At 56.7% G+C, this 13,061-nt stretch overlaps 1 protein-coding gene across 2 annotated transcripts; it reads left to right on the top strand.

Annotated features, from left to right (window-relative positions):
* The first annotated feature begins 241 nt into the window (after nt 1-241).
* On the top strand, nt 242-11,640 carry KDF1 (keratinocyte differentiation factor 1). Of its 2 annotated transcripts, XM_042015638.1 has the most exons (6): nt 242-396; nt 911-3,418; nt 4,582-4,755; nt 6,745-7,855; nt 8,731-8,805; nt 9,329-11,640. In XM_042015638.1, the coding sequence occupies exons 4-6, from the start codon at nt 6,763-6,765 to the stop codon at nt 9,409-9,411; spliced, it is 1,251 nt and encodes a 416-aa protein (XP_041871572.1). In that variant the 5' UTR covers nt 242-396; nt 911-3,418; nt 4,582-4,755; nt 6,745-6,762; the 3' UTR covers nt 9,412-11,640. The 2 variants fall into 2 exon arrangements, with proteins under 2 accessions (XP_041871572.1, XP_041871574.1); XM_042015640.1 differs by lacking the exons at nt 242-396; nt 911-3,418 and adding an exon at nt 3,638-4,066.
* The last annotated feature ends 1,421 nt before the right edge of the window (nt 11,641-13,061 follow it).

Consider the following 13,061-nt stretch of genomic DNA (forward strand, 5'->3'; position numbering starts at 1 on the left):
CCAGCGCGCCCGGGCCGCCGCTCTTGCTGTCGCTGCCGCCGCCGCCGGGGCCGCCGCGGGACGGGCGCTGCGCGTCGGCGCCGCTGGGGCTCGGGGGTGCCGGTGCCGCCGCTGCTGCAGCCATGGGAGCGGGAGCGGCGGCGGAGGGATGCGGCGGGGATATATAGCCCGGGGGCGGTGCTGGCGGCGGCGGCTCGGCCCCGACGGGGGCGGCTCCGGCACGGGCTCCGCACCGGCACGGGGGAAGGGTGTGGGGGACACGCGACTCCGGACCGGGACGGCACGGCCCGGAGCTCGGTATGGGCCGGCGCGGCACCGGGCCGGGTATGGGCCGGCATTGCACCGGCCCTGGGCTCGGTGCGGCAGCGCTACGGGCTCGATCCTGCACCGGGCTCGGTACGGCACCGGGGCCGGCATTGATGGGACCCCGTGCTCGGCACGGGACAGCCCTGGGGGGCTGCTCGGGCTCGGTATGGCCCGGTATGGCACCGTCACGGGTCCGCCTCGGTACCAGCACCGGGCTCGGTACAGCTCGGTGCGGCACCGCCCGTTAGTGGTGCTGGAAAACTGCCCTCCCTTGGACGGATCGGTGGGAAATGCGGGGCTCGGGACGGGTGGGATCGCTGGGAAACGCTGGGAAGGTCACTGAGGGGTCACTGGGAAAGGCTGCACTGGGAGGGGCTGTGGCCGGGGTGTCCCGGGCGCAGGGGCGTCCTTGGTCGCGTGGCTGTCACAGCAACGTCGCTGCCAACGTCATTGTCATTTACACAGTGCTAATAACGCTGGGAGGGGGCTGGCAGGGGAGGGGGCTGCAGCGGGAGATGCCGCTGCCACCTTGCTCCCCCCAGAGCCTGTTTTTTGGGGTTCCTCCTGTCGGAATGTCATTCTCAGCAGCTGCGTCTTCGTGTAGGTGCGTGGGTCTCACATCGGAGCAGGAGAGAGGATAAAAGAAATGACAGAAACCAGGTGCCAAGGTTTCATCCCACCCCCAGACTGGAATAAAAGCCTAAGCCAAACACAAAACTCCAGCCTAAATCTGTTTCAGGCAGAGCCACATCCAGGCCTTCAGTGGATGTCGCCCACGGGGCTGGTGACATTTTTGCTTTCCTTACCTTAGGAGGAAAAAAAAAAAACCTATCTCTTGTGCTTTGCATCACAGTCCTGCTCCTGCCAGGCTGCCACACGTCTGCCAGGCACCGGAGCAGCGTCAGCGGCTGCTGCGTCACTGCTCCGGCCCCCGCTGCCGGCTCGTCCCGTCCCCCGGCTGCCACCACATCCCCCCCGCCCGGGGTCGGGAACACGGCTGCAGCCTTCGCTGAAGCTCCTCGGGCTGCTTTCCAGGCTGTGGGGAAGCTGAAGTCCAGGTTGAGCGATCTTCGTCTCTCTGATACAAACCCTGCTCTAAAATGGGGTGTGGAAGTTGAGGGGAGATGCTCTGTCGTGGGGTTAAAGCTCTTTTCATGCTTCCTCTGCGCCCCAGCCCAAAAAAAACTGTGGGGACGGGCAGGCATTAAGCAGAGCATCCTCCTCCCTCATTTATTTGCTCTGATTAGGTGGAACCTGGACCGCCAAGGGTACCCCCAAAAGGGGAAAGGGCCGGGGTGTGTCCTGCCCTGGGCTTCCCCCGTTGCCCCAAATGAAACCCGGGAATTGCAGAGGTTGGAGGGACCTCGGGAGGCGCCTGCTCCGTCTTTACCTGCTCAGAAAATAATTGCTTTTTGATCACCCCCCATGTCTGCGCTGCTTGACGCCTTCCCAGCTCCAGTCCCTGCTGCAGGGTGAGAAAAGCACATGGAAAGGGCGAGCAGCTGTGCCTGGACATGAGTTTCAGAAATAAGAAGGTGAGCTGGGGACACTGGGCACTGAGGCTGAGGGTGAACCCCCCAGAGCAGCCGTGTCCCCGGGCTGTCCCAGCACATCCCAGCAGTGAGCAGAAAGCAGCTGGGAAATGCAAATAGTAGAAAAAGACAAGAAATGCCCCTGCCCTGAGGTAAGTCGCAGCCTGAGTTCCCAAAACCCTCCGGCACTGCAGGATTTCTGCTCGGGCTGACGAGCTATTAATGATTTAGCAGAGGAGGCTTCAATTAGCAGTGCTCAGAATAAACCTCGGTGCTGCAAAAGCCCGGTGAGAGCTTTGTTCTCCCTTTGTTCTCCCTTCCCTGGCAGTGCCCCTCTGCCAAGGCACCAATCACCGGGATGGGACATCCTGCGGCCAGTCCAGCCCCCGGTATTCCCCCGGGATGCGGGCGTTAGGGATGCAGGAGGACATAGCCGAGGGATGTGCAGTGGCCTCATCTCCAGCCTCTGTAAAGCCCCGCCCTGGGATGTGCTCTAGAAAAGCGAAGCCTTATTACAGGCAGCAAATAATTGATGTCGGTGCCATCTCTCCCAGCCTCTCCCCAAGTTTTTCCCCGAGTGTCCCAGTTACCAGGGCAGGAGGGACTCAGGTGCTGCTCTTTCATCCTGGCAGTTTTTGGGAAGGAATCCTGCATCAGAATTTCAGGTTTAAGCCCCAGGGCTCCTGGGCTGACCCAGCTCCCCATCCTGCACCCAGAGATGCCAGCAGCAGTGTGGGACACGGTGCCAGCTCAGCTGGGAGGTGATGGGGCATGGGAAGAATTCAGGAGCTGAGCAGTGCTGGGTTCAGAGGGGCGCACTGTGCTGCTCAGCTCGTCCTGGGAGTGCCAGGCTCCACGGGACAGTGCCAGGAGAGGTTTTGTGGCCGGGATCTGTGCTCAAGGCACGCGGCAGAGGAGACGACGCATTTCCAAGCAGTGCTGTGAGTTATCCACAAACTGGGGAAACGGCACCAGCTGGACTTCGGTGCCAGAGGCCTGGATAAATAAAAGCGATCTTTGTGCCCTTTGGAGAAGGAATGAGCTTCTTGGCACTGGCACCATCCTTTAAGTTGACTTCTCTCTCTCCTCTTTCCTCTCGGAAAGCGGCAGCAGACTCAGTGCACAGCCGCCATTCACCAGGCTCCTTCCCTGCTGCCGCCTTCCCAATGGGTTTCTTCCCTTTCCACCAAACCTCCGGGGAAGGATCCGGCCCGCCAGGAGTGAATCACCAGCTCTTTGGGATAGGGACACTTCGGGACCGGGACCCTGGGGGAGGGAGACCCTTGGGATGGAAACATTCAGGGTGGGCACAGGGATCCTCGGGGGAGGCGATCCTCACCGACAGGGATCTTGGGACCAGGACCCTGGGAACGAGGGCTGGTTGGGGACACAGCCCCTTGGGGAAAGGCGCGGCCGCTCTGCCCGGGCGGGGGTCCCCGGGGGTCCCCGGCTTCGTGCCCGACGCTGCGGACGGAGCCGCTTCGCCCGCCGCCCTCTGCTGTCCCTCGGCGCGGCCCGTCCGGGTCACGTGGCGCACCTGGCCCAGGTGAGGCGGGGCCGGACGCGCTCCCGGCTCGCAGGTAACGAGAGCCCGGCCCGGCCCGGCCCGGCCCCCGACCCCGACCCGACCCCGGCCCCGACCCCCGACCGGACCCCCGGCCCCGGCATCAGCCCTGGGCCCGGCTCCCGCCCCGCCGCCCGGCGCTTCCCCGCCTGGGCCGGCCCGGCCCGGGGGCAGCCGCAGGCCCCGACCGGCAGGGAGGGAGGGACGGAGGGAGGGCACGGCCGTCACCCCCGCACCGCGATCTCCCCGGGCTGCCCCGCTCCATCCCCGGCCACGGCGCCTTCTCCCTCCCCGTGCGCCCCGGGGTCCCCGGGACAGGGACCCCCGTGTGCCCCCGCTGCCCCCGCCACCGGCTGGGCTCGCTGTGCCCCACACTGTCCCTTCCCGCTGCTCCGGGACCGTCCCCGCCCTGGCCCTGGGGAAGGCTGGTGGCGGCCGGAGTTTCCCGGGGGGGGGTTGTGACAGTCGGAGCTTTCCCGGGGACTTTGGGTCTCCCTGGTCCCTGCGGGGGTCGGCTCTGATTTCCAGGGCTGGAAAAGGAAGTGGGGAGCGCGGTGGGAGCCTGTGCTGGACAGGCCGGGCTGGGCTGGGATGGGTCTGTTCCCTGCTGTTAGCTTCTCCTCTCCCCAAAAATCCCCTCTCTGGAGGACATGGTGGGCCCAAGGTAGGCAGAGGGGGCTCTGTTCGGTGCCCAGGTGGGTCTCCCCTTTTCCTTCCCTTTCCTTTGGGAGGGAGAAGTGTCAAACTTTGTTTACCTGCCCCATGGTGGAGCCCTGGTTGTCAGCTGGAACGGGGTGGGTGTTTTGGGCCAGGGGCACGGGGGACATTTGGCGAGAGGCAGTTCCTTGGCCAGGTTGTTTCTATCCCAAATAGCTGAGAGAGGGAAGATGCTGGATCCACTTTTACTCTGGGTCAGGATCCCCATCCCTGCCCGGTGCCAGCAGAGCAGTCAGGGACAGGAGCTGAACAGGTGACTTCCATCCAGCTCCTGGCAAGGCTCCTTAGGACACCTCACAGCTGTGGGTGCTTCCACAGAGTCCAGAGAAGCTGTGTCAGTGTGTAAATCCTTCAGGAGACGTTCCCTAGCTGCCAACAACACGGCAGCGTGGTTACAGGCAAACGGACGGGACTGTTCGGGAGATTCACAACTTAACTGAGCTTTTTTTAAAACTTTCCAAGGAAATCCCGCCCTCTGAACCATGAAGACCTTAGACCCTGGCTAACTCTGAGTCCTGCAAACCCTTTGTGAATCCTTCCTGGCTCCTGTGGAGCAGATGCTGAGGCTCTCCAGAGGGATCTTCTCCAGTCACTCACGGCGCCCGTGTGAGAGCAGAGGAAGCTCCCAACCATCGTGTGAGTAACACTTGGATGTGGATTTTGGTCCGAGCATTTATTTATGGCTGAGGGTTTCGGTCCAGTCCGTTCCTGCGCTGGGGAAGCTGCTGGACTGAGGAGCTTTGTCCTGTCCATGCTCCTGAGGAATTTTCCCATGTGGTCCAGAGGTCCCAGAAACGTGAGCTGTGATGGGAATGGGTGAGCCCAGAGGTGTCTCTGACACCTGTGCCTGCAGTCTTCTCCTTAGAGCTGGGATAATGCTCCTCTCTCTGTCCAAGATGCTCTGAAATTCAGGATATTGTCTGTTGTTATATAAAGGAGTGTTGCTGTGCAATGCAGATGTTGGGTCTCTCAGTGAGGCCTTGGGATGAAGAGAAACATCCCAGTAAAAGCAGTTCCCAGTTCAGCTCAAATGTTTTCTTTTCATTTCATGTTTTTTCAGTCTGTTTTTAAATTTTGAACTGCTTTACGAAAATGATGAAGTTGAGGGGAAAAAACCCCAACTTGTTCTGAAGTGAAAGCAATCAAAACTCTGCAGTGATGCTGAGGGGAGCTCTGCCTGCTCAGCACTGAAATTGGAGCATCTGGGGCCTTTTATTTTGCATATTGCCCAGGAATGTGCAAAGGGAGCTCCTGGGATGAATTTTTATAAGGTAATAGAGCCAAAACATTCCTGGAAAGCAGTGGTGTGCTGTAACTGCCTGGCTTTCAGTCTGGGCCTGTTTCTGTGTGGGGAAAATGTGACTATTGGTTTGAAAAACAGGGAAAAAGAGGCAATGCTCTAACAAGGTCGGACAGATTTATTTATTCATGCTTGAGGTGCCCTATAGAAAGTCTACAGTAAAGCAACAAGGACAGTCCTAAAACACTTAAGCTATGGCTGGGCTCTCACTGCTTATTAATTACCCTAATTAGTATTTAAAAGGATTTCTTGGAGGTGAAAGCAGTGTTAGCCAGGGAGCCTGGAAACCATGGAGAGTTCTGGGACCCTCCACAGGCTGGGATAAAGGCAGAGCAGTGGAAGTGGAGAGTGACAGCCCTGACCTGACTTCCCTCGCATCGCCCCGTGCTGAGCTTTAATAATAAAAAGATTAAAAATAGGGAGAATTAAGGTTCCAAAGTGTGATTGTTGGCTCTGTGGGGATGGAACGGGACAGGGCACACTGTAACAGCAGTTCACTCCTGCGTGCAGGCCTGGAGGAGCTGTGTTGGCACAGCTGAGCAGGGTCTGCTGCAGGATTCCTGTAGCAGGGTTTGTAAAGGTTTTGTTCCCATGAGGGGTGATTTGAGACCGACTTGTTGACAAGATCTTTTCCTTAATCCAGATGGAGACATTGGGTTTTCATAGGGAAATCTTTGACATCCCCCGACCTTAGCATGACTGGCAAAAATCATTAGTATTGGTAATGCTGTCATTGCTAAATCCTCTAAATTGAAATAGCAGCAACTAACGTGGAGTTGGAATTGGCAGCTTGCATAATGATGGATTGCTTGTCATCTCCTCCTGGGCACGATGTGTTTTGAAATGGATAAGCGCTGTCAGGGCCCAGCCTAATCCTAAGGAATGCAAGACAAAGGGAAGTTGTTTAAAAAAAGATACTTTCCCTTTGGAGCCTGTCAGTGGCTCCACCTCCGGCTGTGCTGCTCCTTTATTGCTCTGGAGCTGACTCCTCTTCCAGCTGCGTGGAGGAAACTCTTCTGAAGGTTACAGGGATTTTGATGTCTGAAAATAGTCCTTTTAAGGCATCTCTCTTCTGATTTCTGCATCTGCCCAAAGGCAGCAGCAAAGCCTGGGCAGTGGGAGAACCCCGGAGTGCGGGCTGGATCCCCTCTCTGTGCCCCGAGTGAAAACAGCATGAGTCCTGATTGGAAATATTCCCGTAAATCATTGAAATGTTGAATTTGGGAATCTCTGGCTGTCAGATCGCTCTGTGCTGATGGACAGCTCGCTGAGGGAGGACTGGTGCTGAGTTGATTGCTCTGATTTGAGCCCTCTGTGTCCTGCAGGTGCCCGAGTGCCGAGCCATGCTGGGCCGGAGGAGCCGACTGCCCCCCGAGCTGAGCAGCCCCCGGCAGCGGGAGCAGCCCTGCCAGGAGGCCGTGCCCCTGCGGGCACGGGCGGCCAGGGACACGGATGTCAGCCTGGAGGTGTTCAGCGGCTCCACGCCCGAGATCAAAGCGAGCCACAGCAGAGCCCAGCAGATGCGGGACAGGAAGGGGCGCAAGGCCGAGCTCAAGGACTCCAACGGCCGAGAGGCAGAGACCATCACCTTCATCTCTGGGACAGCAGAGGCTCCCCCGAGCCAGAGCTTTTGCTGCTCCTCCCTGTCTCAGGCCTGGAACACATACAAGGCCATTTTCTGTTGCATAGTGACGTGTGGGAGCTGCTTCCAGGACTGCAGTGTCTGCATTCCCTATCCAGGGCCTGCTGAGACTTCCACGGATGATGGGAAGAACGGAGACTACAACGGGCGGCTGCCAAACAGCCCCACCAACACCTCTCCTGCTGAGAAGAACGGGAACCAGATCAAAAAGTCCAGCATGGGCAGCAGTTTCAGTTACCCAGATGTGAAGCTGAAGGGCATCCCTGTCTATCCAAACAGGAACCCCAACCACCACCTGGAATCAGATTCGTGCTGCAAGGAGCTGCTGGAGAAGCCCTTCAGGAACAGCATAGAAAAGCCACCGCTCCCCAGCAGCCACCGGAGCTCGGAGGAGTATTATTCCTTCCACGAGTCCGACGTGGACATCAGTGAGCTGAACGGCTCCATGTCCAGCAGGCAGATCGACGTCCTGATCTTCAAGAAGCTCACGGAGCTGTTCAGTGTCCACCAGATCGACGAGCTGGCCAAGTGCACCTCGGACACCGTCTTCCTGGAGAAGACCAACAAGATCTCGGACCTCATCAACAGCATAACTCAGGACTACAACCTGGATGAGCAGGATGCCGAGTGCAGGCTGGTCCGAGGCATCATCCGCATCAGCACCCGGAAAAGCAGGGTCCGGCCCCACATTTCCATCCCGGCCAGCCAGAGCCACGAGGAGAAGTCCAGCCGGGGCAACGCGCCGGACAGCGGGAATGAGACGATGCTGGAGTCCATGGTCATCAGCCAGGACGGTACGTGGGGGTCCCTGGGTGTCCCTGCTGTGCTGCAGGAGGGCTGTGTTATCAAAGCCACGGAGATGTGGCACTGGAGCAGGGCTGGAAGCTGCTCTGTCCCCAGGATGGGCTTGTTCTCCTGGGCTGTGTGAGTGGAGGTCCTTATGGAGAGCTCTGCTTCTCACCCTCCCTGTGCTGTGGCTTTCTTGAGCCTGTCTTCCCTGCCAGTGAGGTTTGTGCTGAGCAATAGATGGGTTTGTGCTGCTGCTGCTGCTGATTCTGCCTGTGCTCATCTAAGGGAGGCAGAAAAATCGTGAGTCAAACTGAACTGGTAGGACCAGACGAGCTGCTTGTGCCAGAGGATGTCCAGTTACTCAGCTGGCTCTCTCCCATGTGCTGCCTCACTAATGCCACCCTTAGACTGCAGTGACAGTGTGTCCTCAGAGCCCAGACCTCCTCCACACAGTGAATGTCCCTGCAAAGAGGAGGGAAGGGCTGTTCCACAGCACAAGTGCCTCCTGCTACTTCCGCCTTGTGGGAGCAGCCTCAAGTGTCTGAGCTCCAGGGCAGGTTATAATCGAGCTTCCTGTAGAAAAACCTTGAAAAGCTGAGTGTGGGGGGCAAGGAGATATCCAGAAGTACCAGAGGAAACCGTGTGGGTGTTGTGCTTCCCAGATTAGCAGAGAGGCTGCTCCTGGGATTTAAGGACACACAGCTCAGATTACCGGGACAATGGTGGAAGCAATGGGAAGAATCAGATTCTGCCTCTCCTGTTCCCTGAGGGTGCTCCCTGATGGGGATCCTTAATGCTGAGTCATCCTTTACATCATCCTTTACATCATCCTTTTTACATCATCCTTGACTGTCTCAGGCCCTCTTGGTTTTCATTCCAGAGCTGGCCGTGCAGATATCGGAGGAGACGCCGGCGGATGTGATGGCCAGGAACATGAGGCGGCACAGCAGCGCAGGTAACGCGCCTGCCCGGGGCTGGGGCTGCAGGGGGTGCCCTGAACCTCCCCTGTTTCATGTTCTCACCCTCCACACAGGCTGAGCTGACCCTGCTCCTCGGGTTCCCTCAGCTCCTGGGCTTCGGGAGTGATGGAGCTTGGACACTCCCTGGGTTGATTGCACAGGACCCGGCCTGAGAGCTCTCAGTCTCTCTGCGCCTTGACAAAGTTTGGGGCTGTATTTGGGGTGTGACTGGGATCAAAAGGAACTGTGCAAAAGGGAAGCAGGCAAGAGTGACGGGCTGTCCCCGAGCTCTGATCCTCCCAAAGAGCAGCCCAGGGCTAAAAGACAAGTTTCCTCCTGCATAACAGCTCTGTCCTGGGAGATGGCTGCAATGCAGGCAGGGCTGTTCCCTGCCATGGCTTTGTGTGGCTTTCTCCTCCCTCATGGTACACAAAGCCTTTTGTGCAGCTCCTTGCCCACGGCCAGGCTGCTGTGCTCCACCTGGGCTAACGGCTCCATCTCTTCTCTTTCCTCCCCAAGGCTGTCCAACCAGCAGAGATTCCTCTTTCCAAGACACAGAGACTGACTCGTCTGGGGCACCTCTGCTGCAGGTGTATTGCTAAAGGACCCGAGCAGCAGGGAGGCATTCCAGGGCTTTGCTGCACTCACAGTTCTCCTCTTTCCATATGGAGTGGGGCTGTGCCACGTTTGGTTTTTTTTTTTCCCAATCTACCCTGATCCTTATTGAGGCCAGATTCCTTCTGCTGTCTGAATTTCACTGGATATTTTTGGTTTTTTTGGACAATCAAGGAAGCAAACTGCAGAGCTAATGAACTTGGGAGGAGGAATGTGTGCCCAGGGAGGAGAAGATGGACAAGGAAGTAGCAGATAACTTGTGCCTGTGATTTCTGTAAATCACATTTAGCTCCAGCAGCCTCAGTGGCTCAGCCCTTTCCCTGCTTTGAGGATCTGTTGTACAGTTCTTGCTTCCTGGCATTGCCTGAGTGAACTTTGATAGGGAATAACTACAGGGTGTCTCTGTGCTGGTGCTGATGTTGAGCTGCAGGCTGAGATCCTGCTCTCTAGGGACCCAAATCTCTCTGTAGGGACCCAAATCTATTTAAAGTGCCTGTGTTGGTCCCACAAACCCAAAGTCTTCTGCCCATGCTGTTTTGAGTAGCCAGATCTGCCTTTCCCTGCTGACCCTTGGTGTCATCTCCTGCTGCCTCGTGAGGAGAAGGTTCAGGTTTATGGAGTTCATTTAATTTTAGGCCTCTTGGCTCATCTCCTGAGCCAGTGCCAGTGCTGGGGGTGGGATGGCTGCTCAGCTGCCCCCTCCATGAGCAGACCCTGGGGATCAGTTCTGCCAGCCTGAAGTGAACCCTGGGGGTGAGGCATTCCCAGGAGCACACACTGGGACTTGCCTGCCAGCAGTTCTTCCTCACTCCTCTGCCAAGCCCTCCACGTTTCTCCTGGGAGAGCCTGGAACTGGGACTGTGGCAGGTGAGGAGAATACTTGATTCACCCCTAACTTCTTGTGGTTCAGTACTGGGCTGCTTGCCTGTTCTGCTAGAGAATCCCCTAAAAGTGGTTTGCTTGGAAAGGAAAGGCTCCTGCGAGTGTCTCCAGAGGGTTTGTGAGGCACTGCTGGTCCTTTCCTTTCCCTGTGGGCACTCAGCACCTTGTCCTTCCCTTTGCTCCTCTCCAGCAGGCAGTGGAGACCAGGAGATGGGGCACTGCTGTCCTGAGGGCACAGTGCCAGGTGACCTTGAGGGCTGCAGCAGGAGGAAGGTGAATCTGTGGTGTTGCCACTTGGTTGTTTATCACAAAGTAAACATGTCAAGCCATGGGACTTGTTTGGAGATTTGGGTGCCCTTGGACATGAGTAGGAAATGCTTCACTGATTTTACCAGCCATAGGATAAACACACCCACTGGATTTTGGGGAGAGGGGAACCCAGACAGGCCCCGGGCTTTGGTGTGGACCATGGTTTTGTGCCTTAGTTGAACTGAAATGTGCCTTAGTTGAACTGAAATGTGCCTGTATTTTATAGCCTGTGATTGCTCTTCAGAGGTTTGGGCAGGGAGGAAGGATTTAATTCCTCTCATGAGCTCTCAGGCTTCTTTAAAAGGCCAAAGCCCTTTGAAATGGACAGTTTTGGTCCCTGTTAGAGCCTGTTTTTGTAAACCACTGGCTCTTTTCAGAGCGTGCTTCTGGAAATCGGGGGCATTACTGCAACCACACCTGGAGACACTGACAGAGAGAGATATTTCGAAGATAAAGGGAAGAGACTGAGCCTGGGATTTGGCTTCCCCTCCCTGCTTTGTGTTTAAAGCTGTTGGTTTATGAGAAATCGAGTTTATACAAGGAAACGACTTGAAGCAAGGCCAGGCTGGGACTCCCAGGGGAGCTGTGTGAGGTCACCTCCTTCCAAATGCTCCCCATCCTGAGGGACCCGCTTGGCTTCTGCTTCTCACGGGGTTTGTACATTGTTGTTTGGACAAGTGTCCTCCAAGCTGTGCACTGAGGTGTCACACGGGTCACGCTGACACAGCTCTGTGGGCTGTGCTCTGGAGACGAGGGGTGAGCTGGGCTTACAACGAGCTGCAGTCACTGGTACAGAGCAAATGCACATTTTTAGTGTCTAGTCTGGGTATGGAGAGTGAGCGTGTGCGGATTAAACTAGCAAAAAAAAACCCCCAGGCCCCCCAAAAACTCACTAAGAGGAAGACTGTCGACTCGATGGTCCCTGAAGCTGGTTCACCTGTGATGTCTTATGGGATTCTTTTGCACTCATCGGCCTTAAATGTTCTGGTTTGGTCTTTTTTATAAAGTAAAAGTTGTGCTCTTTACCTGTGCTGTGACTTTTACATTCCTGTTTTCATCACCTTGGGGATCCTGGGTTGGGGGTTGCACAGGGGGTGGCTGATTCCCGCTTTCCCAGATGGACAAAGATATTTTCATCCATTTGGTAGCTCCAGGGGGATCCTGAATGCCGGGCTGGTGTCTGGATGCAAATGAAGGAGCCTCTGGAGAAGTGCTTGCTGACATGCAGGGAAACCTGGACCTTCCCTGAGCGGTGATGCTGGAACTGAGCTCTGGAAAACCTGAGCCGGGGGGGAGAATTTCTGTGTTGTCCCTGTGATGTCACCAGCTCATGGTAGGAAATGTGGGATTTGCTCCAGAGTGGCCCCGATGGAGGGGCAGGATCAGCTCAGGGACGGAGGTTGGTCTGACCCTGTGACTTGAAGGACCAGTTCTGCACTTTCCAGTTTCAGTGCAAATCCCAGGATAACCTGCTGGGCTCCATTCCTGGCCACTGACCTTCCCTCGCCCTCCTGGGGCAGGGGCTGTGGGGGGGTTTCCCTCTGGTGCACAGGACCAGGGTGTGTTTTCTGGGAGGATTTCAGAGCCATGAACAGGTAAATGCTGCCTTCTCTCGGCTGGGAAGGGTCTCTGGAGATGTTTTTGTGTCTGGAGCCCTCAGAACAGCTGGGTGGGGCCTGTCAGCCCTGTTGTGTTCAGCAGCTTCCCTTTGGAGTTTGCTGCATGAGCCAGGGGTTTCCTTGCTCACATCCACACACGGAATGAATCCACGGGGTTTTTGTCTGCAGGATGTTGTTTGCTGTGGATGAAGCCGTCTTGGCTCTTGCTGGAGTGGTTTTTGCTCTGAGCATTAGTGCTGAGTGTTCTGCTGAGTGATCTGACTCGGTTGCCCAAGTGGAGATCTCACAAACAGGAGAGCCTTTACCTGGCCACACACCTGTGGACGTGTTGTCTCACATAGGTGCTTCCTTCTGGGAGCCTGACTCAGCACCTGGCTTTTCCTGAGTACACTGTTTGGTTTTATTGGGCTTGGTTTTGCCAGGAGAGTCTCCAGAGACTCCCACTTTTATGGGTCCTTGCCATGCTCTGTGACCTCAGAGGGATCCCTGTCCTGCCCAGCCCGAGCCATCCCGCGGCCCCCTGGGATCGAGTTAAGGAAGCTCGGGAACTCTGCAGGGAATGGCTGCAGGAGTGTTAAAGAAGTTCCTCTTCCACATCCACACCCTGAGCTGCTGAATTATTTATTTCAGCGTGGCTTAGGCATTAGGATCAGATGGATGGACCCTGATTCCTCACAGCCTGGCCCTTGCAGTAACAGAGTAGCTGAGCCTCCTCCTAAAACTATGCAGTAACATCCAATACTCTCTGTTCCTGTTTCCCTCCTTGGGGTTTTGCTGTTCCATTGCTCTTCCCAAAGCAGTCCTGCAGTCTGGGACATTTCCCGAAT

This window comes from Corvus kubaryi, unplaced genomic scaffold (genome assembly GCF_017639235.1).
Source record: "Corvus kubaryi isolate FWS band 111438036 unplaced genomic scaffold, C.kubaryi_AGA036_p1.0 split3-37304, whole genome shotgun sequence".
In the NCBI taxonomy this organism is placed as follows: domain Eukaryota; kingdom Metazoa; phylum Chordata; class Aves; order Passeriformes; family Corvidae; genus Corvus; species Corvus kubaryi.

Excerpts from the sequence above, each read along its gene's own strand:
- KDF1 (XM_042015638.1), top strand. The coding sequence starts at position 6,763 with ATGCTGGGCCGGAGGAGCCGACTGCCCCCCGAGCTGAGCAGCCCCCGG. Across the intron at positions 7,856-8,730 it reads CATGGTCATCAGCCAGGACG|AGCTGGCCGTGCAGATATCG; the intron begins GTACGTGGGGGT and ends TTTTCATTCCAG. Across the intron at positions 8,806-9,328 it reads GAGGCGGCACAGCAGCGCAG|GCTGTCCAACCAGCAGAGAT; the intron begins GTAACGCGCCTG and ends TTCCTCCCCAAG.